We start from the raw sequence: 24,379 nt of genomic DNA on the forward strand, positions 1-24,379 counted from the left end.
AGATGAGTTAAGAACATCACGTTAATGGATTCTGTCTTCAGACCCTCCCTTGACTCCCTCCCCTCCTGCAGGACTGACGGACTAGAGTACCAGAACAGAAAAAACAGACACTGGTTTGAAGTATTAAATTGTAGGCAATGGGCTCAAATCCTTATTTCTGGGACAATGTGTCTGTCTGTCCGTCTGTCTCTCTATGGTCTCTATAAGAGAATATGCGGAACTCTGAAATACACTTTTGGCTCTGAAATGTGTGACAGTGTCTCGACTCTTTCATCTTCACCGTAACTTTAGCTAACAAGGCACCTCAGGTCTCCCTGTGTTGTAACAACTGTACCTCGTCTCTCCCCTTCTCCTCCCTTCTCCCCTCCAGAACCCCCAGGACTGCTCCAAGGCCAGGAAGCTGGTGTGTAACATCAACAAGGGCTGTGGCTACGGCTGCCAGCTGCACCACGTGGTCTACTGCTTCATGATCGCCTACGGCACCCAGCGTACCCTCATCCTGGAGTCCCAGAACTGGCGCTACGCCACGGGCGGCTGGGAGACCGTCTTCCTCCCAGTCAGTCAGACATGCACCGACCGCACCGGGGTCACCACCGGACACTGGTCAGGTGAGTTGACCGTGACCTTTGATGAGGGGGTCGTGTCCATGGTAATATACTTCACACAGAGCACACGGTACCAAGTAACAGAATGACATTATACATCTGGTTCATCGTTTATGGTACAGGGAGATTGATGATGACCATTGTACTGCTTTGAGTATGCCTCTGCTCTCTTTTATGCTTGAGAGAGAGAGAGACAGAGACAGAGACAGAGACAGAGACAGAGACAGAGACAGAGACAGAGACAGAGACACAGACAGACAGACAGACAGACAGACAGACAGACAGACAGACAGACAGACAGACAGACAGACAGACAGACAGACAGACAGACAGACAGACAGACAGACAGACAGACAGACAGACAGACAGGCAGACAGGCAGGCAGGCAGACAGACAGACAGACAGACAGACAGACAGGACAGACAGGAGGCAGACAGACAGACAGACAGACAGACAGACAGACAGACAGACAGACAGACAGACAGACAGACAGACAGACAGACAGACAGACAGACAGGGGAATTTCCTAAATAATCATTTTAAAAGCCTTTTAATATTTATTCCAAGGCATGATTTAAATTCTGCACACTCTGATATTCACATGCCCTCTTTATTTGTTTCTTAGTTTCTCTGTAAATGTAATTCTGTTGATGAATTAATTATTTATCTTTTGTTTTAAATTGCAAAATGATCAGGTTTGAAGGTAAGATCCAGGTGCAGACAGTGTCGAAGTAACAAAAGTGTATTAAATCAAATATGGGCAGGCAAAGGTACAGGACAGCAGGCAGGCTCAGGGTCATGTCGAGCAGAGGTCGGTAATCCAGAGTAGTGGGGAAATGGTACAGGACGGCAGGCAGGCTCAGGGTCATGTCAGGCAGAGGTCGGTAATCCAGAGTAGTGGGGAAATGGTACAGGACGGCAGGCAGGCTCAGGGTCACGTCAGGCAGAGGTCGGTAATCCAGAGTAGTGGGGAAATGGTACAGGACGGCAGGCAGGCTCAGGGTCAGGTCAGGCAGAGGTCGGTAATCCAGAGTAGTGGGGCAATGGTACAGGATGGCAGGCAGGCTCAGGGTCAGGTCAGGCAGAGGTCGGTAATCCAGAGTAGTGGGGAAATGGTACAGGACGGCAGGCAGGCTCAGGTTCAGGTCAGGCAGAGGTCGGTAATCCAGAGTAGTGGGGCAATGGTACAGGATGGCAGGCAGGCTCAGGGTCAGGTCAGGCAGAGGACTGTAATCCAGAGTAGTGGGGCAATGGTACAGGATGGCAGGCAGGCTCAGGGTCAGGTCAGGCAGAGGTCGGTAATCCAGAGTAGTGGAGCAATGGTACAGGATGGCAGGCAGGCTCAGGGTCACGTCAGGAAGAGGTCGGTAATCCAGAGTAGTGAGGAAATGGTACAGGACGGCAGGCAGGCTCAGGGTCAGGTCAGGCAGAGGTCGGTAATCCAGAGTAGTGGGGCAATGGTACAGGACGGCAGGCAGACTAAAGGTCGGGGCAAGCAGAAAGGTCAAAACCGGGAAAACTAGAAAACAGGAACTATCGACAAGACAGGAGCAACGGGAAAAACGCTGGTAGGTTTGTTGAACCAAATGAACTGGCACCGACAGACAGAAAACACAGGTTTAAGTACCCAGGGGATAATGTGGAGGATGGGCGACACTTTCAGGGGGGTGGAGACAAGCATGAGGACAGGTGAAACAGATCAGGGCGTGACACAACATGGTGATTAGAGCTTTGACTGTCTTTAATGCTTTTGTTTGGTGAAATATTCCAGTTCATTCGAAGCGACATTTCTTCTTTTCATTTGCTCTTTTGTATGAGAACGAAAGCAGACATTCTCTTGTCTTCTCTCCATCCCTCTCTTCTCTCTCTACATCCCTCTCACTCTTTATTCCCCCCGTGGGGATGTCCCATTGTAAAAGTACCTCATTCATATTTCATTGACTTGATAAATGTGAAGTAAAACTGTTCTTGAGGCTAATTATTACTCTCTGTCAGAATGTGTGGTCAGCACTCCTACTCAGAGAAGAAGGGTCAAGGAGTACAATCTGTCTTAGCCATTTAGTCTTTCGATATAGAAGAGTCATTAAAAGGCTCAGTCATAGTGATTTCCACCACTAGCAGTGCTGCAGGTGTGACTGTGTTATCTGCTTTCAGCTGTTGTACTTGTACACCCAACGCCCATGGATGTTGGAACTTTCATTGTTTCCACTGTAACTATAACTACTTGGATTGTTTGTAATTGTATTGTTCAGTGTCCTTTGAAGCTTCTCGACCAGGCTTGCTTGTTAGTAATGAGAACAGATGTATTTATCTGACTGATTTAAGAATGGTTGAATGGATAAAGACTGCAACTAGTTATTCCAGATACTGTATGTTTGAGTGTTGTGTGGTGTTTAAATAATAAGAACTGGAAAACTGGGTGTCCGAGGGCATTGGTTCCCAACCAGGGTTACTAGGACCCCTGGGAGTACTTGGCCTATCCACAGGGGGTACTTTAGAATACTCATGAGATCATAGGCCTATTGGTAAAATGCACATGAGGGGGTACTTTACTGGCAGAGCAAAATTCAGATGGTGGTACACTAACCGAAAAAGTTTGGGAACCACTGTCCTAGGGGATACAGGCAGAACCAGCCATCAGCAGTGTTAGTATAGAGCAGTGGAGAGGAGAGAGAGAAACCTACCAAAAAAACAGATTAGGCAACAACAAATTGAATCCCTTTTAGACTACTTCCTGGACAAAATGTTTCAATGTAATAGTGAAGGTGTAAACGTGGCAGTAGAAAACCTAAACAGTATATTTGACCTCCCAGCATCCCTATCAAAGCAAAAAAATTCAAGCAGAAGACCTAAGAACATTTACAGTGCCTTGCAAAAGTATTCGGCCCCCTTGAACTTTGCGACCTTTTGCCACATTTCAGGCTTCAAACATAAAGATATAAAACTGTATTTTTTTGTGAAGAATCAACAACAAGTGGGACACAATCATGAAGTGGAACGACATTTATTGGATATTTCAAACTTTTTTAACAAATCAAAAACTGAAAAATTGGGCATGCAAAATTATTCAGTCCCCTTAAGTTAATACTTTGTAGCGCCACCTTTTGCTGTGATTACAGCTGTAAGTCGCTTGGGGTATGTCTCTATCAGTTTTGCACATCGAGAGACTGACATTTTTTCCCATTCCTCCTTGCAAAACAGCTCGAGCTCAGTGAGGTTGGATGGAGAGCATTTGTGAACAGCAGTTTTCAGTTCTTTCCACAGATTCTCGATTGGATTCAGGTCTGGACTTTGACTTGGCCATTCTAACACCTGGATATGTTTATTTTTGAACCATTCCATTGTAGATTTTGCTTTATGTTTTGGATCATTGTCTTGTTGGAAGACAAATCTCCGTCCCAGTCTCAGGTCTTTTGCAGACTCCATCAGGTTTTCTTCCAGAATGGTCCTGTATTTGGCTCCATCCATCTTCCCATCAATTTCAACCATCTTCCCTGTCCCTGCTGAAGAAAAGCAGGCCCAAACCATGATGCTGCCACCACCATGTTTGACAGTGGGGATGGTGTGGTCAGGGTGATGAGCTGTGTTGCTTTTACGCCAAACATAACGTTTTGCAGTGTTGCCAAAAAGTTCAATTTTGGTTTCATCTGACCAGAGCACCTTCTTCCACATGTTTGGTGTGTCTCCCAGGTGGCTTGTGGCAAACTTTAAACAACACTTTTTATGGATATCTTTAAGAAATGGCTTTCTTCTTGCCACTCTTCCATAAAGGCCAGATTTGTGCAATATACGACTGATTGTTGTCCTATGGACAGAGTCTCCCACCTCAGCTGTAGATCTCTGCAGTTCATCCGGAGTGATCATGGGCCTCTTGGCTGCATCTCTGATCAGTCTTCTCCTTGTATGAGCTGAAAGTTTAGAGGGACGGCCAGGTCTTGGTAGATTTGCAGTGGTCTGATACTCCTTCCATTTCAATATTATCGCTTGCACAGTGCTCCTTGGGATGTTTAAAGCTTGGGAAATCTTTTTGTATCCAAATCCGGCTTTAAACTTCTTCACAACAGTATCTCGGACCTGCCTGGTGTGTTCCTTGTTCTTCATGATGCTCTCTGTGCTTTTAACGGACCTCTGAGACTATCACAGTGCAGGTGCATTTATACGGAGACTTGATTACACACAGGTGGATTGTATTTATCATCATTAGTCATTTAGGTCAACATTGGATCATTCAGAGATCCTCACTGATCTTCTGGAGAGAGTTTGCTGCACTGAAAGTAAAGGGGCTGAATAATTTTGCACGCCCAAAAAAGTTTGAAATATCCAATAAATGTCGTTCCACTTCATGATTGTGTCCCACTTGTTGTTGATTCTTCACAAAAAAATACTGTTTTATATCTTTATGTTTGAAGCCTGAAATGTGGCAAAAGGTCGCAAAGTTCAAGGGGGCCGAATACTTTTGCAAGGCACTGTAAAACAATGACAAATGGAAGAAGAATGCAAAAACCTGAGAAAGAAATTCAGAAACCTGTCCAAACAAAAACATAAAGACCCAGAAAACTTGAGCCTACACTTTCACTATGGTGAATCACTAAAACAATGCAGAAATACATCAGAAATCAGCTCAATGTAATTGAGGAATCCATAGCCTCTGAACACTTCTCGGAAAATGGAAAACACTATCACTAACACTTATCTATCTAATACGGAGATGTATGGATAACCCACTTCTCCAATTTTTTTGGCCCTATAACAAAGAACAAAGAACAAACAGCAAAAACATATACATGATCAAATACAAATGTTAGAATCAACTATTAAAGACTAACAGAACTCACTGGATTCTCCAATTACATTGAATGAACTTCAGGACAAAATACAAACCCTCCAACCCAAAAAAGCCTGTAATGTTGATGGCATCCTAAATGAAATGAAAAAATATACAGACCACAAATTCCAATTGGCTATACTTAAACTCTTTAACATTATCCTTAGCTCTGGCATCTTCCCCAATATTTGGAACTAAAGACTGATCACCCCAATCCACAAAAGTGGGAAAAAAATTGACCCTAGTAACTACCGTGGGATATGCGTCAACAGCAACCTTGAGAAAATCCTCTGCATTGACATTAACCGAACACTTGTATATTTCCTCAGTGAAAACAATGTACTGAGCAAACGTCAAATTGACTTTTTACCAAATTACCGTATGACAGACCATGTGTTCACCCTGCTCACACTAATTGACAAACAAACAAACCAAAACAAAGGCAAAGTCTACTAATGCTTTTTTGATTTCAAAAAAGCCTTCGACTCAATCTGGCATGAGGGTATGCTATAAAAACTGATGGAAAGTGGTGTTTGGGGTAAAACATAGAAATTGATGGAAAGTGGTGTTGAGGGAAAACATATGACATTATAAAATCCAATCAACACAAACAACAATGTTGCAAAAAGCACACATTTCTTTCCACAGTGCCTTGGGGTGGGACAGGGATGCAGCTTAAGCCCCACCCTCTTCAACATATACATCAATGAATTGGCAAGATCACTAGAACAGTCTGCAGCACCCGGCCTCACCCTACTAGAGTCAAATGTCTACTGTTTGCTGATGATCTGGTGCTTCTGTCTCCATCCAAGGAGGGCCTACAGCATCACCTAGATCTTCTGCACAGATTCTGTCAGACCTGGGCCTTGACAGTAAATCTCAGTAAGACAAAAATAATGGTGTTCCAAAAAAGGTCCAGTTGCCAGGACCACAAATACAAATTCCATCTAGTAAACATTGCCCTAGAGCACACAAACTATTCATACCTTAGCCTAAACATCAGCGCCACAGGTAACTTCCACAAAGCTGTGAACAGTCAGAGAGGTATGAGAGACAAGGTAAGAAGGGCCTTCTATAGCATCAAAAGGAACATAACATTTGACATACCAATTAGGATCTGGCTAAAAATACTTGAATCAGTATAGAACCCATTGCCTTTTATGGTTGTGAGGTCTGGGGTCCGCTCACCAACCAAGAATTCACAAAATGGGACAAACACCAAATTGAGACTGTGTACAACGTAAAACACCAAATAATGCATGTAGAGACAAATTTAGCCGATACCCGCTAATTATCAAAATCCAGAAAAGAGCCGTTCAATTCTACAACGAACTAAAAGGGAGTGATTCCTAAACCTTCCATAAAAAAGCTATCACCTACAAAGAGATGAACCTGGAGAAGAGTCCCAATAAGCAAGCTGGTCCTGGGGCTCTGTTCACAAACACAAACAGACCCCACAGAGCCCCAGGACAGCAGCACAGTTAGACCCAACCAAGTCATGAGAAAACAAAAAGATAATTACTTGATCAATTACAAAGAAATGAAGAAGAAAAAACAGAGCAAACTAGAATGTCATTTGGCCCTGAACAGATAGTAGACCGTGGCAGAATACCTGCCCACTGTGACTGACCCAAACTAAAGGAATGCTTTGACTATGTAGACTCAGTGTGCACAATGCCCTCAAACTGAGCTGCATTTCCTAACCTCCTGCCAAATGTATGACCATATTAGAGACACATATTTCCCTCAGATTACACAGACCCGCAAAGAATTCAAAAACAAACTCAATTTTGATAAACTCTCATATCTATTGAGTGTAATGCCACAGTGTGCCATTTTACCAGGTAACTTGATTGAGACACATTCTCATTTACAGCAACAACCTGGGGAATAGTTACAGGAGAGAGGGGATCATTGAGCCAATTGTAAACTGTGGATGATTAGGTGCCTTGCAGGCCAGGAATGTAGCCAGGACACCAGGGTTAACACCCCTACTCTTACAATAAGTGCCATGGGATCTTTGGTGATCACAGAGAGACAGGACACCTGTTTAACATCTCATCTGCAAGACAGCACCCTTCACAGGGGAATGTCCCCAATCACTACCCTGGGGGATTAGAATATTTTTTATAGACCAGGGGAAAGGGTGCCTCCTAATGGCCTTCCAACACCACTTCCAGTAGCATCTGGTCTCCTATCCAGGGTCTGTGTAACGGCCGTTGTTGGTGGAAGAAGGTGAGGACCAAGGTGCAGCGTGGTATGTGTCCATATTTATTAGAATGAACACGGAAATAACAAAATAACAAAGAGAAACGACCAAAAACAGTTCTGGCTGGTGCAGACACATAACAGAAAACAGAAAATAATCACCCACGAAACACAATAGAAAACAGGCTACCTAAATATGGTTCTCAATCAGGGACAATGATTGACAGCTGCCTCTGATTGAGAACCATACCAGGCCAAACACAGAAATATCAAATCATAGAAAAACTAACATAGACAACCCACCCAACTCACGCCCTGACCATACTAAAACAAAGACATAACAAAAGAACTAAGGTCAGAACGTGACAGTCTGACCAGGACCTACCCTGCTTAACTTCAGAGGCAAGCCAGCAGTGGGATGCAGGGTGGTATGCTGTTGGCTCACAGCAGAAAGATTTGTGACCTGTTGCCAAAAGAAAAGAGAAACCAGTGAAGAACAAACACCATAGTAAATACAACCTATATTTATGGTTATTTATTTTCCCTTTTGGACTTGAACTATTTCCACATATGACATTTGAAATGTGTTTATTATTTTGGAACTTTAGTGAGTGTAATGTTTACTGTTAATTTGTATTGTTTATTATCTATTTCACTTGCTTTGGCAATGTAAACATATGTTTCCATGCCAACTGAACTGAGAGAGGAGAGATGGATAGAACCAGAGCAGAAGCCGAGACAGAGCTGCATTTCCTGACAAAATGTTTAAAAAAATATGAAACCTTAAGTGTCATTTCCCCAAATTTGAAACCCTTATTTTACCCTTGATTATTGTTGTTAATGTTGTCCTGTTGAAAATATTGATAATTATTATTTTAATTCTGTTAATATTGTAAATCTCAACATTGTGTAAGTGGAACACTTCTTCTCCCTGTGTTCTGCTGTTATGACATGCTCCTCATACCTCACTATGCTTCTCAGTGCATCTTTACTGCTACATGCATCAAAACACCATGCTGGAGGCTCAGGAGTTGAGAGTTGATATCAATTCAATTCAGTCCTACTCTATTACTACCTACAGTATCTCTCTCTCTCTCTTTCTCGCTGTCTCCCCATCCCCTCTCTCTCCCCATCCCCATCCCCCCTCTCTCTCTCTCTCTCTCTCTCTTTCTCTTTCTCTTTCTGTCTCCCCCCTCACTCTCTGTCTCCCCATCCCCTCTCTCTCTCTCTCTCTGTTTCCCCCACCCCCTCACTCTCTCTCTCTGCCCCCCCCCCCTCTCTCTCTCTGTCTCCCTCATCCCGCTCTCTCTCTCTCTCTCTCTCTCTCTCTCTCTCTCTCTCTCTCTCTCACTCTCTCTGTCTCCCCATCCCCCTCTCTCTCTGTCTCCCCATCCCTCTCTTTCTCTCTCTCTCTCTCTCTCTCTCTCTCTCTCTCTCTCTCTCTCTCTTTCTTTCTTTCTCTCTCTCTGTCTCCCCATCCCTCTCTCTCTCTCTCTCTCTCTCTCTCTCTCTCTCTCTCTCTCTCTCTCTCTCTGTCTACCCCACCACCCCCCCTCTCTCTCTCTCTCTCTCTCTCTCTCTCTGTCTACCCCACCACCCCTCTCTCTCTCTCTCTCTCTCTCTCTCTCTCTCTCTCTCTGTCTACCCCACCACCCCTCTCTCTCTCTCTCTCTCTCTCTCTCTCTCTCTCTCTCTCTCTCTCTGTCTACCCCACCTCTCTCCCTCTCTCTCTCTCTCTCTCTCTCTCTCTCTGTCTACCCCACCACCCCTCTCTCTCTCTCTCTCTCTCTCTCTCTCTCACCCCTCTCTCTCTCTCTCTCTCTCCTCTCCCCTCTCTGTCTCCCCATCCCCCTCTCTCTCTCTCTCTCTCTCTCTCTCTTCTTTCTTTCTCTCTCTCTCTGTCTCCCCATCCCTCTCTCTCTCTCTCTCTCTCTCTCTCTCTCTCTCTGTCTACCCCACCACCCCTCTCTCTCTCTCTCTCTCTCTCTCTCTCTGTCTACCCCACCACCCCCCCTCTCTCTCTCTCTCTCTCTCTCTCTCTCTCTCTCTCTCTCTCTGTCTCCCCCAACCCTCTCTCTCTCTCTCCCCCCCCTCTCTCTCTCTCTCTCTCTCTCTCTCTCTCAATTCAATTCAATTCAAGGGGCTTTATTGGCACGGGAAACATGTGTTAACATTGCCAAAGCAAGTGAGGTAGATAATATACAAAAGTGAAATAAACCATCAAAATTAACAGTAAAACATTAAACATACAGAAGTTTCAAAACAATAAAGACATTGCAAATATCATATTATGTATATATACAGTGTTGTAACAATGTACAATGTCTCTCTGTCTGTCTTCTCTGCCCCCCCTCTCTCTCTCTCTCTCTCTCTGCCCCCCCTCTCTCTCTGTCTGTCTTCCCCGCCCCCTCTCTTTCTCTCTCTCTGTCGCTCACTCTCTCCATCTGTCTCTTTCCCTCTCCTCTCTACCTTCCCTTACACTCTTTATTACCCCCCCTCTCCCTCTCTACCTCTCTCCCACCCAGGTGAGGCTAATGACAGAGACATCCAGGTGGTAGAGTTACCCATCGTTGACAGTCTCCACCCCCGCCCCCCATACCTGCCCCTGGCTATCCCAGAGGACCTGGCCCAGCGCCTCCACCGGCTCCATGGAGACCCGTCCGTGTGGTGGGTGTCTCAGTTGGTCAAGTACCTGATCCGGCCCCAGGCCTGGCTAGAGAAAGAGATCCAGGATACCACCGCCAAACTGGGCTTCAGCCACCCCATCATAGGGTAGGTGGACGCAACAAACACACTAGAGTGCTACACAGATCTGTTTTTTGGCGCCGCACCCACCCCACGTCGGCCTCATCTATTCCAACCCCACCCAATACCCGAGATCAGGACAGATTTCTGTCCACAACCCCACCAACCCAATCTACGCACGTAAAATTGTTCCGAAAGCAGATCCGTTGGCAGCCATATAACATAAATTATTAATTAATTGTGTTTATGACTCCAGGATATTAGGCTTTTTACTATTATTATAATTATTAGGTTATTATTATTATTTTTTTTCCTATTACTTCTATTAGTATTATTATGACTAATAGTAATATTATTATTCCTATTACTACTCATAGTATTATTATGACTAATATTATTAGTATTACTATTATTATTGTTTTTATTGCTATTATTATTACTATTCTTCTTATTATTCTTATTATTATTATTATTGCTAGTATTATTTTTATTAGTAGTATTATTATTATTATTTTTATTACTATCATTATTATTACCACTATTAGTATTATTATTACTACTACTACTAATATTATTACTATTATTATTTTTATTACTATCATTATTATTACCACTATTAGAATTATTATTATTACTGCTATTATTATTATTACTATTATTATTATTACTATTATTATTATTATTATTATTATTACTATTATTATTAGTAGTACTAGTATTGGTATTATTAGTAGTAGTATTACTATTATTATTTTTATTATTATCATTATTATTACCACTATTAGTATTATTATTATTACTACTACTACTCATATTATTACTATTATTATCATTATTATTATTACTATTATTATTATTATTATCATTATTATTACTATTATTATTATTACTATACTTATTCTTATTATTACTAGTATTACTATTATTATTATTATTACTAGTATTACTGTTATTATTATTACTATTATTAGTAGTGGTATTACTATTATTATTATTACTATTATTAGTAGTAGTATTACTATTATTATTTTTATTATTAGCATTATTATTACCACTATTAGTATTATTATTATTATTAGCATTATTATTATTACTAGTATTACTATGGTTAGTATTATTACCACTATTTGTATTATTATTATTAGCATTATTATTCTTACTAGTATTACTATTATTATTATTACTATTCTTATTATTATTATTACTAGTATTACTATTATTATTATTATTATTACTAGTATTACTACTATTATTATTTTTATTACTATCATTATTATTATCACTATTATTATTATTATTATTACTATTATTATTAGTAGTATTACTATTATTATTTTTATTATTAGCATTATTATTACCACTATTAGTATTATTATTATTATCATTGTTATTATTACTAGTATTACTATTATTATTATCATTATTATTATTACTATTATTAGTATTACTATTCTTATTCTTATTATTACTAGTATTACTATTATTATTATTATTATTACTAGTATTACTATTATTATTATTATTACTAGTATTACTATTATTATTTTTATTTTATTTATTACTATCATTATTATTATCACTATTATTATTATTATTATTACTACTACTAATATTATTACTATTATTATTATTGCTATTATTATTACTAGTAATACTATTATTATTAGGCTATTATTACTATTATTAATATTGGGCTATTATTATTACTAGTATTCTTGCTATTATTATTACTATTGTTATTACTATGTATTATTATTACTATTATTATTAGGCTGTTTTTACTATTATGTATTATTATTATTAGGCTGTTATTACTATTATGTATTATTATTATTAGGCTGTTATTGCTATTATGTATTATTATTATTAGGCTGTTATTGCTATTATGTATTATTATTATTAGGCTGTTATTACTATTATGTATTATTATTATTAGGCTATTATTAGTATTAATATTTTTGTTAGGCTATTATCAATATTCCCCTTCCCTATATTAATTATGAAAGGAAACAATGCCATGAAATTGCCTTCTTCTTTCAAAGACTCAATCATGGACACACTTACAGACATTTGTTGTTGTCTTTACCTTCTTGCCTTTTGTGCTGTTGTCTGTGCCTAATAATGTTTGTACCCTGTTTTGTGCTGCTACTGTGTTGTGCTGCTGCCATGTTGTGTTGCTACCATGTTGTTGTCATGTTGTGTTGCTACCATGCTATGTTGTCATGTGTTGCTTCCATACTATGTTGTTGTCTTAGGTCTATCTTTATGTAGTGTTGTGTTGTCTCTCTTGTTGTGATGTGTGTTGTTGTCTTAGGTCTATCTTTATGTAGTGTTGTGTTGTCTCTTTTGTTGTGATGGGTGTTGTTGTCTTAGGTCTCTCTTTATGTAGTGTTGTGTTGTCTCTCTTGTTGTGATGTGTGTTGTTGTCTTAGGTCTCTCTTTATGTAGTGTTGTGTTGTCTCTCTTGTTGTGATGGGTGTTGTTGTCTTAGGTCTCTCTTTATGTAGTGTTGTGTTGTCTCTCTTGTTGTGATGGGTGTTGTTGTCTTAGGTCTCTCTTTATGTAGTGTTGTGTTGTCTCTCTTGTTGTGATGGGTGTTGTTGTCTTAGATCTCTCTTTATGTAGTGTTGTGTTGTCTCTCTTGTTGTGATGTGTGTTTTGTCCTATATTTGTATTTTTAATCCCAGCCCCGTCCCCGCAGGACATCTTTTGCCTTTTGGTAGTCCATCATTGTAAATAAGAATTTGTTTTTCACTGACTTGTCTAGTTAAATAAAGGTTAAATAAAATGAATTAAAACATAAAAAATAGCCTTCTTACATAATTAAGCCTATAGCTGACAAAACGATACATTCAATATCGTTTAGATAATCAAAGAGTTTAGGCCTAATTCAAATTTAAATACACCATTCCCAGAACCTAAATATAGGCTTAAAAATAGGATATATTTATTTAATAGTCTAATGAACTGATCATTAACGGAATAATCAAAAACAAATAGGCTGCTTGTTCTTTGTGCCGGCTGTGTATCCATCTACCACGGTGTTGTCCTTCCAAACTGTTTCCACGGTGATGTTGTAGCCTATTTCCTTATCATAGCCTTTCTTTTTATTTCTAGGCCTACGTCAGCCGTTTTTGCATGAGCTAGACTATCCAGGGAAAGTAAACTTGGCAACGCGTCATATATTCTCATGTGTGGAGAGGGAACATAAGCACCACATGGATACAGTAAGAGGCTGTTCCCAGCTCTACACTCTAAATGCGTGCGTGGCTAGTAGCCTTATGTCTGCCTCACCGCTGACAGAATACAATTCACAACTCAATGCAACACAACAAGCTCCTTGGTTTTTAAAAAGTGTTGAATCTTGATTTTAAATGTTACCGACCCGCATTGTAATTGTTCTGAACCGCAAGACGACCCATTGAAAGAATGTTTTCATTTTTTTTGCGGCTCACCCACGGGGAACCGTGGGTATCCAACCCGATGCAGGACTCTAACACACACATGCATGAGCACACATACAGGGCATTCTGAAAGTATTCAGACCCCTTTCCTTTTTCAACATTTTGTTACATGACAGCCTTTTTCTAAAAATGGATGAAATTAATTGTTTTCCTCATCAATCTACACACAACGACAAAGTGAAAACAGCTTTTGAGAATTTTTTACATAAGTATTTTTTACATAAGTATTCAGACCCTTTGCTATGAGACTCGAAATTGAGCTCAGGTGCAACCTGCTTCTATGGAGTCCACCTGTGGTAAATTCAATTAATTGGACAGTGTATGTCAGAGACCAAGCAATGAGGTCGTAGAGCTCAGAGACAGGATGGTGTCGAGGCACAGATCACAGTCCCCAAGAACACAGTGACCTCCATCATTTATAAATGGAAAAAGTTTGGAATCGAGACTCTTTCTAGAACTGGCGGCCAGGCAAAACTGAGCAATCGGGGGAGAAAGGGCCTTGATCAGGGAGGTGACAAGGAAGCCGATGGTCACTCTGACTGAGTTCCTCTGTGGAGATGGGAGAAACTTCCAGAAGGACAACCATCTCTGCAGCACTCCACCAATCAGGCCTTTATGGTAGAGTGGCCAGACGCCACTCCTCAGTAAAAGGCACATGACAGCCCGCTTGGAGTTTGCCAAAAGGCACCTAAAGGACTCTCAGACTATGAGGAACAAGATTGAAACCAAGATTGAACTCTTTCGCCTGAATGCCAAGCATCACATCTGGAGGACATTTGGCACCATCCCAACAGGGAAGCATGGTGGCACCATCCCAACAGGGAAGCATGGTGGCACCATCCCAACAGGGAAGCATGGTGGCACCATCCCAACAGGGAAGCATGGTGGCACCATCCCTAAAGGGAAGCATGGTGGTGGCAGCATCATGTTTTTCAGTGGCAGGGACTGGGAGACTAGTCAGGATGGAGGGAAAGGTGAATGGAGCAAATTACATAGACACCTTGATGAAAACCTGCTCCAGAGCGCTCAGGACCTCAGACTGGGGCGAAGGTTCACCTTCCAACAGGACAACAACCCTAAGCACACAGCCAAGACAATGCAGGAGTGCCTTCAGGACAAGTCTCTGAATGAGTGAGACTTGTCTCCTTGAGTGGCCAAGCCAGAGCCTGGACTTGAACCCGATTGAACATCTCTGGAGAGACCTGAAAATAGCTGTGCAGCAACGCTCCCCATTCAACCTGACAGAGCTTGAAAGGATCTGCAGAGAAGAATGGGAGAAACCCCAAATATAGGCGTACCAATCTTGTGGCGTTTTACCCAAGAAGTCTCGAGGCTATAATCACTGCCAAAGGTGCTTCAACAAAGTACTGAATAAAGGGTCTGAATACTTATGTTAATGTGATATTTCATTTTTGTATTTTTAATACATTTGCAAAAATGTATATAACACAGTTTTTGCTTTGTCATTATGGGTATTGAGTGTAGATTGATGAGGGGAAAAACTATTTAATCCATTTTAGAATAATGCTGTAATGTAACAAAATGTGGAAAAAGTCATGGTGTCTGAATACTTTCAGAATGCCCTGTATGTACACACCGTTCTTTTTTGTCCCTCTCTTGATCTATTTCTCTTTCTATATACTTCTCTCTCTCCCAAGGGAAACACCTGCACACACACACACACACACACACACACACACACACACACACACACCACATACTCTTCATCTCTCTCTATCTCCACTGAATGATGCGTTTGAAATGTGAAAGCAGCTCTTTTCCCTTTATGTTGTGGGAGGGAGGAGAGAGAGGGAGGGAGGGAGGAGAGGGAGGGAGGGAGGGAGGGAGGGAGGGAGGGAGGGAGGGAGGGAAAGGGAGGGAGGGAGGGAAAGGAGGGAGGGAGGGAGGGAGGGAGGGAGGGAGAGGGAGGGGAGGGAGGGAGAAAAGGAGGGAGGGAGAAAGGAGGAGGGGAAAAGGGGAGGGAGAAAAGGAGGGAGGGAGAAAAAGGGAGGGAGGGAGGGAGGGAGAAAAGGAGGGAGGGAGAAAAGGAGGGAGGGAGAAAAGGAGGGAGGGAGAAAAGGAGGGAGGGAGGGTGCAGGTAGAATGTTGTGAAGTGCTAGGTTGTCTGTCTCCGTGGTTTGTAGTGAGCAGTAGAATCTCTTCTCAGACCTTCTCAGGAAGTAACAAACTATAAGGAGTGGAAATACATGTACTGTACCCCTACTGTGCAGAAGGCTATGGCTACATGCCAATATTCTGAACTGAGGGAGACATTTAAGAGCATTGGGACCAAGTCTTTGATGCCTGAGCTCTATAGGGCCTGTAGATAGACTGGTGTGAACTGAGAGGCCAGTTGAAAGGGCTGAATAGGCAGATGATCTCCAAAGACCTGCGCTGCTCTTAACAATGTGATTCCTGAGTGTGAGAGAGAGAGAGACCTGTAAAGAGAGGGAGAGAGTCAGACAGAGAGAGATGAAGAAAAAGAGGGAGGGAGGGAGGGAGGAAGGAAGGGATGCTCCAGCCACTCTCCACACAACCCACTCTATCTACCATCCATCACTTTAGGAGAGGAGCGCTCTGATTCACACACACACACACTCTATCTACCATCCGTCACTTTAGGAGAGGAGCGCTCTGATTCACACACACACACACACACTCTCCTAACCCAAGTCCTCTGACCCCTCTCCTTTGTGTGTCCTCTCCTGTAGGGTCCATGTGCGACGGACAGATAAAGTGGGGACAGAGGCAGCCTTCCACCCTATAGAGGAGTACATGGTTCATGTAGAAGACCACTTCCAACATCTGGCTAGACGCATGCTGGTGAACAAGAAGAGAGTCTACCTGGCCACCGACGACCCCGCACTACTAAAGGAGGCCAAGGCTAAGTACGAATGCCTGGCTGCGTGTGTGTGTGTGTGTGTGTCTGTCTGTCACTGGCAGTGTGTGTGTGTGTGCCACTGGCTGTGTGTGTGTGTGTGTGTGTGTGTGTGTGTGTGTGTGTGTGTGCCACTGGCAGTGTGTGTATGTGTGTGTGTGTCTGTCTCTCACTGGCAGTGTGTGTGTGTGCCACTGGCTGTGTGTGTGTGTGTGTGTGCCACTGGCAGTGTGTGCGTGTGTGTGCGCCACTGGCTGTGTGTGTATGTGTGCCACTGGCAGTGTGTGTGTGTGTGTGTGCCACTGGCAGTGTGTGCGTGTGTGTGTGCCACTGGCTGTGTGTGTGTGTGTGTGTGTGTGTGTGTGTGTGTGTGTGTGTGTGTCGCCACTGGCAGTGTGTGCGCGTCTGCAGGAAGGTCTTATGTTATAAATGTACTGACTATGACTGAAATATGAAGTTGTCTCAGCTAACTATCTGAAGATGAAGTAGCTCTGGATAAGAGCGTCTGCTAAATGACTAACATGGACATGTATTGTGGATATGTTTGTGTGTATGACGGAAAGCTATATTTGATGTGTGTCAATATCAGTTTAGTGTTATGGTAAAGTACTAAGGACACAGGAACAAATTACACTCTCACGTTGCCTTATTCACGTTGATATCTGTATGATACTTTAGGCAGTCTATATCTGACTGCCTCGGTCTGTGTGTGTCTCAGGTACCCAGACTATGAGTTCATCAGTGATAACTCCATCTCGTGGTCTGCGGGGCTACATAACCGCTACACTGAGAATTCACTGAGAGGAGTCATCCTGGACATTCACTTCCTGTCACAGACCAACTTCCTGGTCTGCACCTTCTCCTCACAGGTGACCTTTAACCTCTCACCTTCTCTTCCACTCTCATCCACTGTTTTCCCTGTCTCCCACTGATCAGGGATCATTAAGGACCCTACTATAACCTATGTGGTCCTGCAGGTTTTCATGCAGAATATATAAATAACAGAGGTCATAAAATTCCCTGGTATTCAGACCTATAAATTGTCATGATTGTTGTGTTCCTCCAGGTGTGTCGTGTGGCATATGAGATCATGCAGACCCTCCATCCGGATGCCTCGTCTCACTTCCACTCCCTGGATGACATCTACTACTTTGGTGGCCAGAACGCCCACAACCAGCTAGCCGTGTATGCCCACCAGCCCCGCAGCCCAGACGACATCCCCCTGGAGCCCGGCGACCTGATTGGGGTGGCGGGGAACCACTGGGACGGAAACTCCAAGGGCATCAACCGCAAGACGGGCCGTACCGGCCTCTACCCGTCCTACAAGGTGAAGGAGAAGATCGAGACCATCAAGTATCCTACGTACCCCGAGGCAGACAAGATGCTGAATCAGTAGAGAGAGACTGAGATGCAGACTGAGATGCAGACTAAGATACAGACTGAGATGCAGAATGAGGTACAGACTGAGATGCAGAATGAGGTACAGACTGAGATGCAGACTGAGGGGCAGACTGAGATGCAGACTGAGATGCAGACTGAGGTACAGACTGAGTTACAGACTGAGATACAGACTGAGTTGCAGACTGAGTTGCAGACTGAGTTGCAGACTGAGATGCAGACTGAGATGCAGACTGAGATGCAGACTGAGTTACAGACTGAGATACAGACTGAGATACAGACTGAGATGCAGACTGAGATACAAACTGAGATACAGACTGAGATACAGACTGAGGTACAGACTGATATGCCAACTGATATGCCGACTGAGGTACAGACTGAGATGCATAATGAGATGCAGACTGAGATGCAGACTGATATTGCAGACTGAGAGACAGACTGATATGCAGACTGAGACGCAGACTGAGACGCAGACTGAGACGCAGACTGAGATGCAGACTGAGACGCAGACTGAGATACAGACCGGAGATACAGACTGAGATGCAGACTGAGATACAGACTGAGATACAGACGCACACTGCTCACTTATGAGAGGAGAGAGACCCTCAGCCCGGTAGAGGGGACGAGGAGGAAAGCACTTTGAACGAGTGGTGGTGTTTGTCAGTGGAAGGGTTTGCGTGTGTGAGTGTGTTCATGCTTGCTTGCATGTGTGCGTGTGCGTGAGTGACAGAGGAGTATCTACAGGGAATCTGACGTACTCCTCACCCTCCTGACCCTCGGGGACTAGGACCCTCCAGTGGATCCCTCCATCAGGATGGTTAATAAGACAACAATGAACGAATGAATGAACGACAAGAAGAAATACACGAAGGATAGCACTCCGGTGGAATGATGAAGGGATCGTCCAATCGCAGCTCTTTATTTAAATAATAATTGAAATAACTGAGAAACCTCAGAATGATGACTGAAACAAAGAATTATAAAGAGAACCAATTGTGAACTACAAGAACCAACAAACAAACTCTTGACTTTCTCCTCTCCTCCTGTGCTGTTCTCTTCTCTGTTCTCTTCTCTGTTCTATTCTCTTCTCTGTTCTCATCTCTGTTCTCTTCTCTGTTCTCGTCTCTGTTCTCGTCTCTGTTCTCGTCTCTGTTCTCTGCTCTGTTCTCTGCTCTGTTCTCTTCTCTGTTCTCTTCTCTGTTCTATTCTCTTCTCTGTTCTCATCTCTGTTCTCTTCTCTGTTCTCTTCTCTGTTCTCGTCTCTGTTTCTCTCTGTTCTGTCTCTGTTCTCTGCTCTGTTCTCTGCTCTGTTCTCTTCTCTGTTCTCTTCTCTGTTCTATTCTCTTCTCTGTTCTCATCTCTGTTCTCTTCTCTGTTCTCTTCTCTGTTCTCTTTGTTCTCTTGTCTGTTCTCGTCTCTGTTCTCGTCTCTGTTCTCTTCTCTGTTCTCTTCTCTGTTCTCTTCTCTGTTCTCTTCTCTGTTCTCTTTGTTCTCTTGTCTGTTCTCGTCTCTGTTCTCGTCTCTGTTCTCTTCTCTGTTCTCTTCTCTGTTCTCTTCTCTGTTCTCTTCTCTGTTCTCTTTGTTCTCTTGTCTGTTCTCTTCTCTGTTCTCTTCTCTTCTTGTGGACTGCATCGACCTCCCATTCTTGTTGTAGCCAAATGTTTTCTTCCTTCCTTCTTTCCTTCCTTCCTCTCATTCCTCTCCTCCTTTCACTCCTTTCTTCACTCACTCCATTTCAATTTACCCCAACTTATGCATCTTTTCTTTTCCACTTGCTATGAATTTTTCCCCTCCACATTGTGCTTTTGGATAAGTGATTTTAATATTTTAATATTGGTTGTTGGTGTGTGTGTGAGAGCATGCTCCTGTGTGAGCATTCGAGCGTATGAGTGTGTGTGTGTTGTGAGTCCAAATATGGTGCCTACAAAGGAAAATGGCTTCTGTACGTCTTCTCTCCAAATGTCTCTGTTAGAGTGTCAAAGTGACGTCAGAGCCATAAGGACTCAGGCCTTGCCATACAGATACTGTACATGCAGAATACTGTACATGCAGAATACAACATATGCAGAATTCTGTACATGCAGAATACTACATGCAGAATACTGTACATGCAGAATACTGTACATGCAGAATACTGTACATGCCGAATACAACATATGCAGAATTCTGTACATGCAGAATACTGTACATGCAGAATACTGTACATGCCGAATACAACATATGCAGAATTCTGTACATGCAGAATACTACATGCAGAATACTGTACATGCAGAATACTGTACATGCCGAATACAACATATGCAGAATTCTGTACATGCAGAATACTACATGCAGAATACTACTACATGCACTACTACATTCACTGTGCATGCGAAATACAACATATGCAGAATACTACATGCATAATTCAGTACATGCAGAATACTGTACATGCGGAATACTGCATGCAGAATCCTGTATATGCAGAATACAACATATGCAGAATACTGTACACTCCAGTCCGGACTCACTTAACTACGTCTTACTCATATTCTGTTCTTATTGTCATTTTTTAAAACTTTTTTAATATTATTGAATTCTAAAGGAAAACAGAAGAACGAAAAGTGAGGAAAATCTACATTTTAAATGATTACGAACAATGATTATCAACAAATAATGAAAAAACAATTGATGAAGATAATGATGTCCACCATGAAGCAATGCTAATATTGAAGTTGCTGGGCATTGTCTTTGAATAAAATCAGATGAAATCAACTGATCGGCTCAACTTGTTTGTGTCTCTGTGTGTCTGTACCCACAATCCACTCAAATGCCTTGTTGTTCAGAGTAGTTGTACTGATGCTCACACACATTGTACCTCCTTGATTATTGCAGCCACGTTAAAAATAAATCTAACTTTATTTGTCACATGCGCCGAATTCAACAGGTGTAGACCTTACAGTGAAATGCTTACTTACAAACCCTTCAACCAACAGCGCAGTTCAAGAAAGAGTTAAAAAAATATTTACCAAATAAACTAAAGTAAAAAATTATAAAAGGTAACACAATAACATAACAATAACGAGGCCATAAACAGGGGGTACCGGTACCGAGTCAGTGTGGAGGGTACAGGTTAGTTGAGGTCTTTTGTACATGTAGGTAGGGGTGAAGTGACTATGCATAGATAATAAACAGTGAGCAGCAGCAGTGTACAAAACAAATGGGGGAGGGGGGGGGTCAATGTAATAGTCCGGTGGCCATTTGATTAATTGTTTAGCAGTCATAGCTTGGGGGTAGAAGCTGTCAAGGAGCCTTTTGGTGGTAGACTTGGCGCTCCTGTACCGCTTGCCGTGCGGTAGCAGAGAGAACAGTCTATGACTTGGAGCACAGCTGGTTAGGAGAACGTAAAACGGCAGCCATCCCCTCCGGCGCCATTCCTTGTGTTTACTTTAAGAACAATGTGTTTTTCAAATGCATTTAGAACGTGTCATTACCAGCTGCACTGTCAAACTGCCTTTTGACAGGCTATTGGTGAGCCTGTGAAGCTTTGTGTGAGTGGTCATTTGTCTGTGTACGTGTGTATCCAGACAGAGAAAGAGAGTGAGAGAGAGAGGTAATCGTTGCTCTTTTCTGTCAACAAGCAAAAGCAAATTAGGTCTTCAGTGAGTCCCAGAATGACCAATCAAAAGAAGAGATCTCTCTCTCTCCATCCTCACCCTGTCTCTCACCATCAACCGCCCCCCAGCGCTCACTCTCTCCCCCCCTCCCCCATAGGTATTTACCAGAGAGAGTTAGCTTCCGTTCTCTTATTTTTTTAAGAAAAGCCAGAGGCCACGAGAAGGTTACTTTAATTAAACCCCACAGAGAGACATGATGAGTGAGCAGCGTGTCTTAAACTCACATTTAAACAGTCTCTTTGCCTAATTATTCTGCTAATTAACCACCACAGAGCTGTTCTCTCTCACAGAAAGAAGGGAGAAACAGAGACAATCTGGCAGCTTTATTTTCTCATTCTCTTCTTGATTAATTTGTTCTTCTCTGTCTTGGTCAGTGATAAACTTGGTGATGCCCCTGTGTGTTTCAGAGGACTATGACACCAATGTTAATGAGACATGTGGCCAGACTGGCAGCTGGTATGCTCCCTCTGTCTGCAGTATGCCCACACACCTAGCTATCTCACACAGCAAATAGAACAACCAGGCTGATTCCAATTTGAGATCGATGTTCCTTCTAAAGGCCCTGCAGGCTATCATATTATGTGAGGCGGATGCAATATATCCATGATAGTAGCAATATGACTCCTATGTTCAAGTGTTCATGTACAGTGCATGTACCACCTAGGGCATTTTGGTAGTTGGAACATGAAACCTCTGTCAGTGACATCAATAGCCATCATTAGATCTACCATACCAGCTCTGTCAATGACATCACCACCGTCAATCCACTCGTATATAATAGATCACCTCAGGCCCATTACAACACAGCTGGTGACATCAGTGTGAACATTTGAACATCTTGGCCATGTTCTGTTATAATCTCCACCCGGCACAGCCAGAAGAGGACTGGCCACCCCACATAGCCTGGTTCCTCTCTAGGTTTCTTCCTAGGTTTTGGCCTTTCTAGGGAGTTTTTCCTAGCCACCGTGCTTCTACACCTGCATTGCTTGCTGTTTGGGGTTTTAGGCTGGGTTTCTGTACAGCACTTTGAGATATCAGCTGATGTACGAAGGGCTATATAAATACATTTGATTTGATTTGATCAGTGTCTGAGGCTGGATCACTCCTTGTCACGTGCTGACCATAGTTCTTTTGTATTTTCTTTGTTTTAGTGTGGTCAGGGCGTGAGTTGGGTGGGCAGTCTATGTTTTCTATCCTCCTAACCTCATCCCCTCATCTTCCTAACCTCACCCCTCATCCTCATAACCTCATCCCCTCATCCTCCTAACCTCACCACTTAGTCTTAACCACATCCCCTCATCCTCCTAACCTCATCTCCTCATCCTCATAGCCTTTTCCTCCTAACCTCATCCCCTCATCTTCCTAACCTCACCCCTCATCTTCATAACCTCATCCTCATAACCTCATCCCCTCATCCTCCTAACCTCACCACTTATTGTCTTACCCTAATCCTCCTAACCTCATCCCCCATCTTCCTAACCTCACCCCCTCATCCTCATAACCTCATCCCCTCATCCTCCTAACCTCACCCCCTTATTTTCTTAACCTCATTCCCTCATCCTCCAAACCTCATCCCCTCATCCTCCTAACCTCATCCCCTCATCCTCCTAACCTCATCCCCTCATCCTCCTAACCTCATCCCCTCATCCTCCTAACCTCATCCCCTCATCTTCCTAACCTCATCCCCTCATCTTCCTAACCTCACCCCCTCATCTTCTTAACCTCATCCCCTCATCTTCCTAACCTCATCCCCTCATCCTCCTAACCTCACCCCCTTATTGTCTTAACCTCATCCCCTCATCCCCTCACCCTCCTAGCCGCATCCCCTCATCCTCCTAGCTTCATCCTTCTAACCTCATCCCCTCATCCTCCTAACCTCCTCCCATATTCCCTATTCCTCCTCTATTATGCAGCAGGAGGATGTTACTCTCACTATGTGTTGTTAAACAGGTTGTGTGTGTGTGTGTGTGTGTGTGTGAGAGAGAGAGAGTGAGACAGTGAAACGCAACAGCCAAGCTGTGTGCAGTTTCTGTGTCTTAAATGAGTTGTGATTTTAATGTTCATAGTGATGTGTAGACCTACACTCTCTCTGTCTTTAACAAGGTCCATAGTGTAACGTCTGCTTCCAACTCTCACACTCAAACACATAGATCCCCTGAATGCAGCTCACTCTCCAAATCCCAATCACCTGAATTCTAATGACCTGTTCACTCACCTGTATGTCATTATCACACACTATTTAGTTCAGTTCTTTGCACCCCATCATTGTGAGGTATAGTTTGTTTTGTTACACATTCTAGTCGGAGCGCTGTTTATTTCCACATTAGTCCTCCTGTGTACCATCGTTTTTGGACATCCTCACTAACAATGCTTTTTTTGCCTATTCCCTGCCTGTACTTTTGCCTATCAGATTTCCTGTCATTAACCTCTTGCCTGATCTCCCGGACTACATTATTAGCCTTTTTCCCTGCCTGTACTGTTACCTTTTTTGGAGTCCCTGTGTATGACCTTCTGCCTGTCCCTGGACCCAGCTACCTGCCTCCTCCTGTGTATGACCTTCTGCCTGTCCCTGGACCCAGCTACCTGCCTCCTCCTGTGTA

The 24,379-nt window shown here is 42.8% G+C and overlaps 1 protein-coding gene across 2 annotated transcripts in view; it reads left to right on the forward strand.

The window, feature by feature from the left end:
* The window catches only part of fut8a (fucosyltransferase 8a (alpha (1,6) fucosyltransferase)), a 155,723-nt gene extending 137,593 nt beyond the window's left edge, over positions 1 to 18,130 (forward strand). For both annotated transcript variants that reach the window (XM_042325268.1, XM_042325269.1), the window contains 5 exons: positions 371 to 608; positions 10,164 to 10,410; positions 16,559 to 16,735; positions 17,444 to 17,594; positions 17,792 to 18,130. In XM_042325268.1, coding sequence (XP_042181202.1) covers positions 371 to 608; positions 10,164 to 10,410; positions 16,559 to 16,735; positions 17,444 to 17,594; positions 17,792 to 18,121 — 1,143 coding nt within the window. In that variant the 3' untranslated portion in view covers positions 18,122 to 18,130. The remainder of the gene's footprint in view (positions 1 to 370; positions 609 to 10,163; positions 10,411 to 16,558; positions 16,736 to 17,443; positions 17,595 to 17,791) is intronic.
* The last annotated feature ends 6,249 nt before the right edge of the window (positions 18,131 to 24,379 follow it).

Source organism: Oncorhynchus tshawytscha, linkage group LG08 (assembly GCF_018296145.1).
Source record: "Oncorhynchus tshawytscha isolate Ot180627B linkage group LG08, Otsh_v2.0, whole genome shotgun sequence".
NCBI classification, from domain to species: domain Eukaryota; kingdom Metazoa; phylum Chordata; class Actinopteri; order Salmoniformes; family Salmonidae; genus Oncorhynchus; species Oncorhynchus tshawytscha.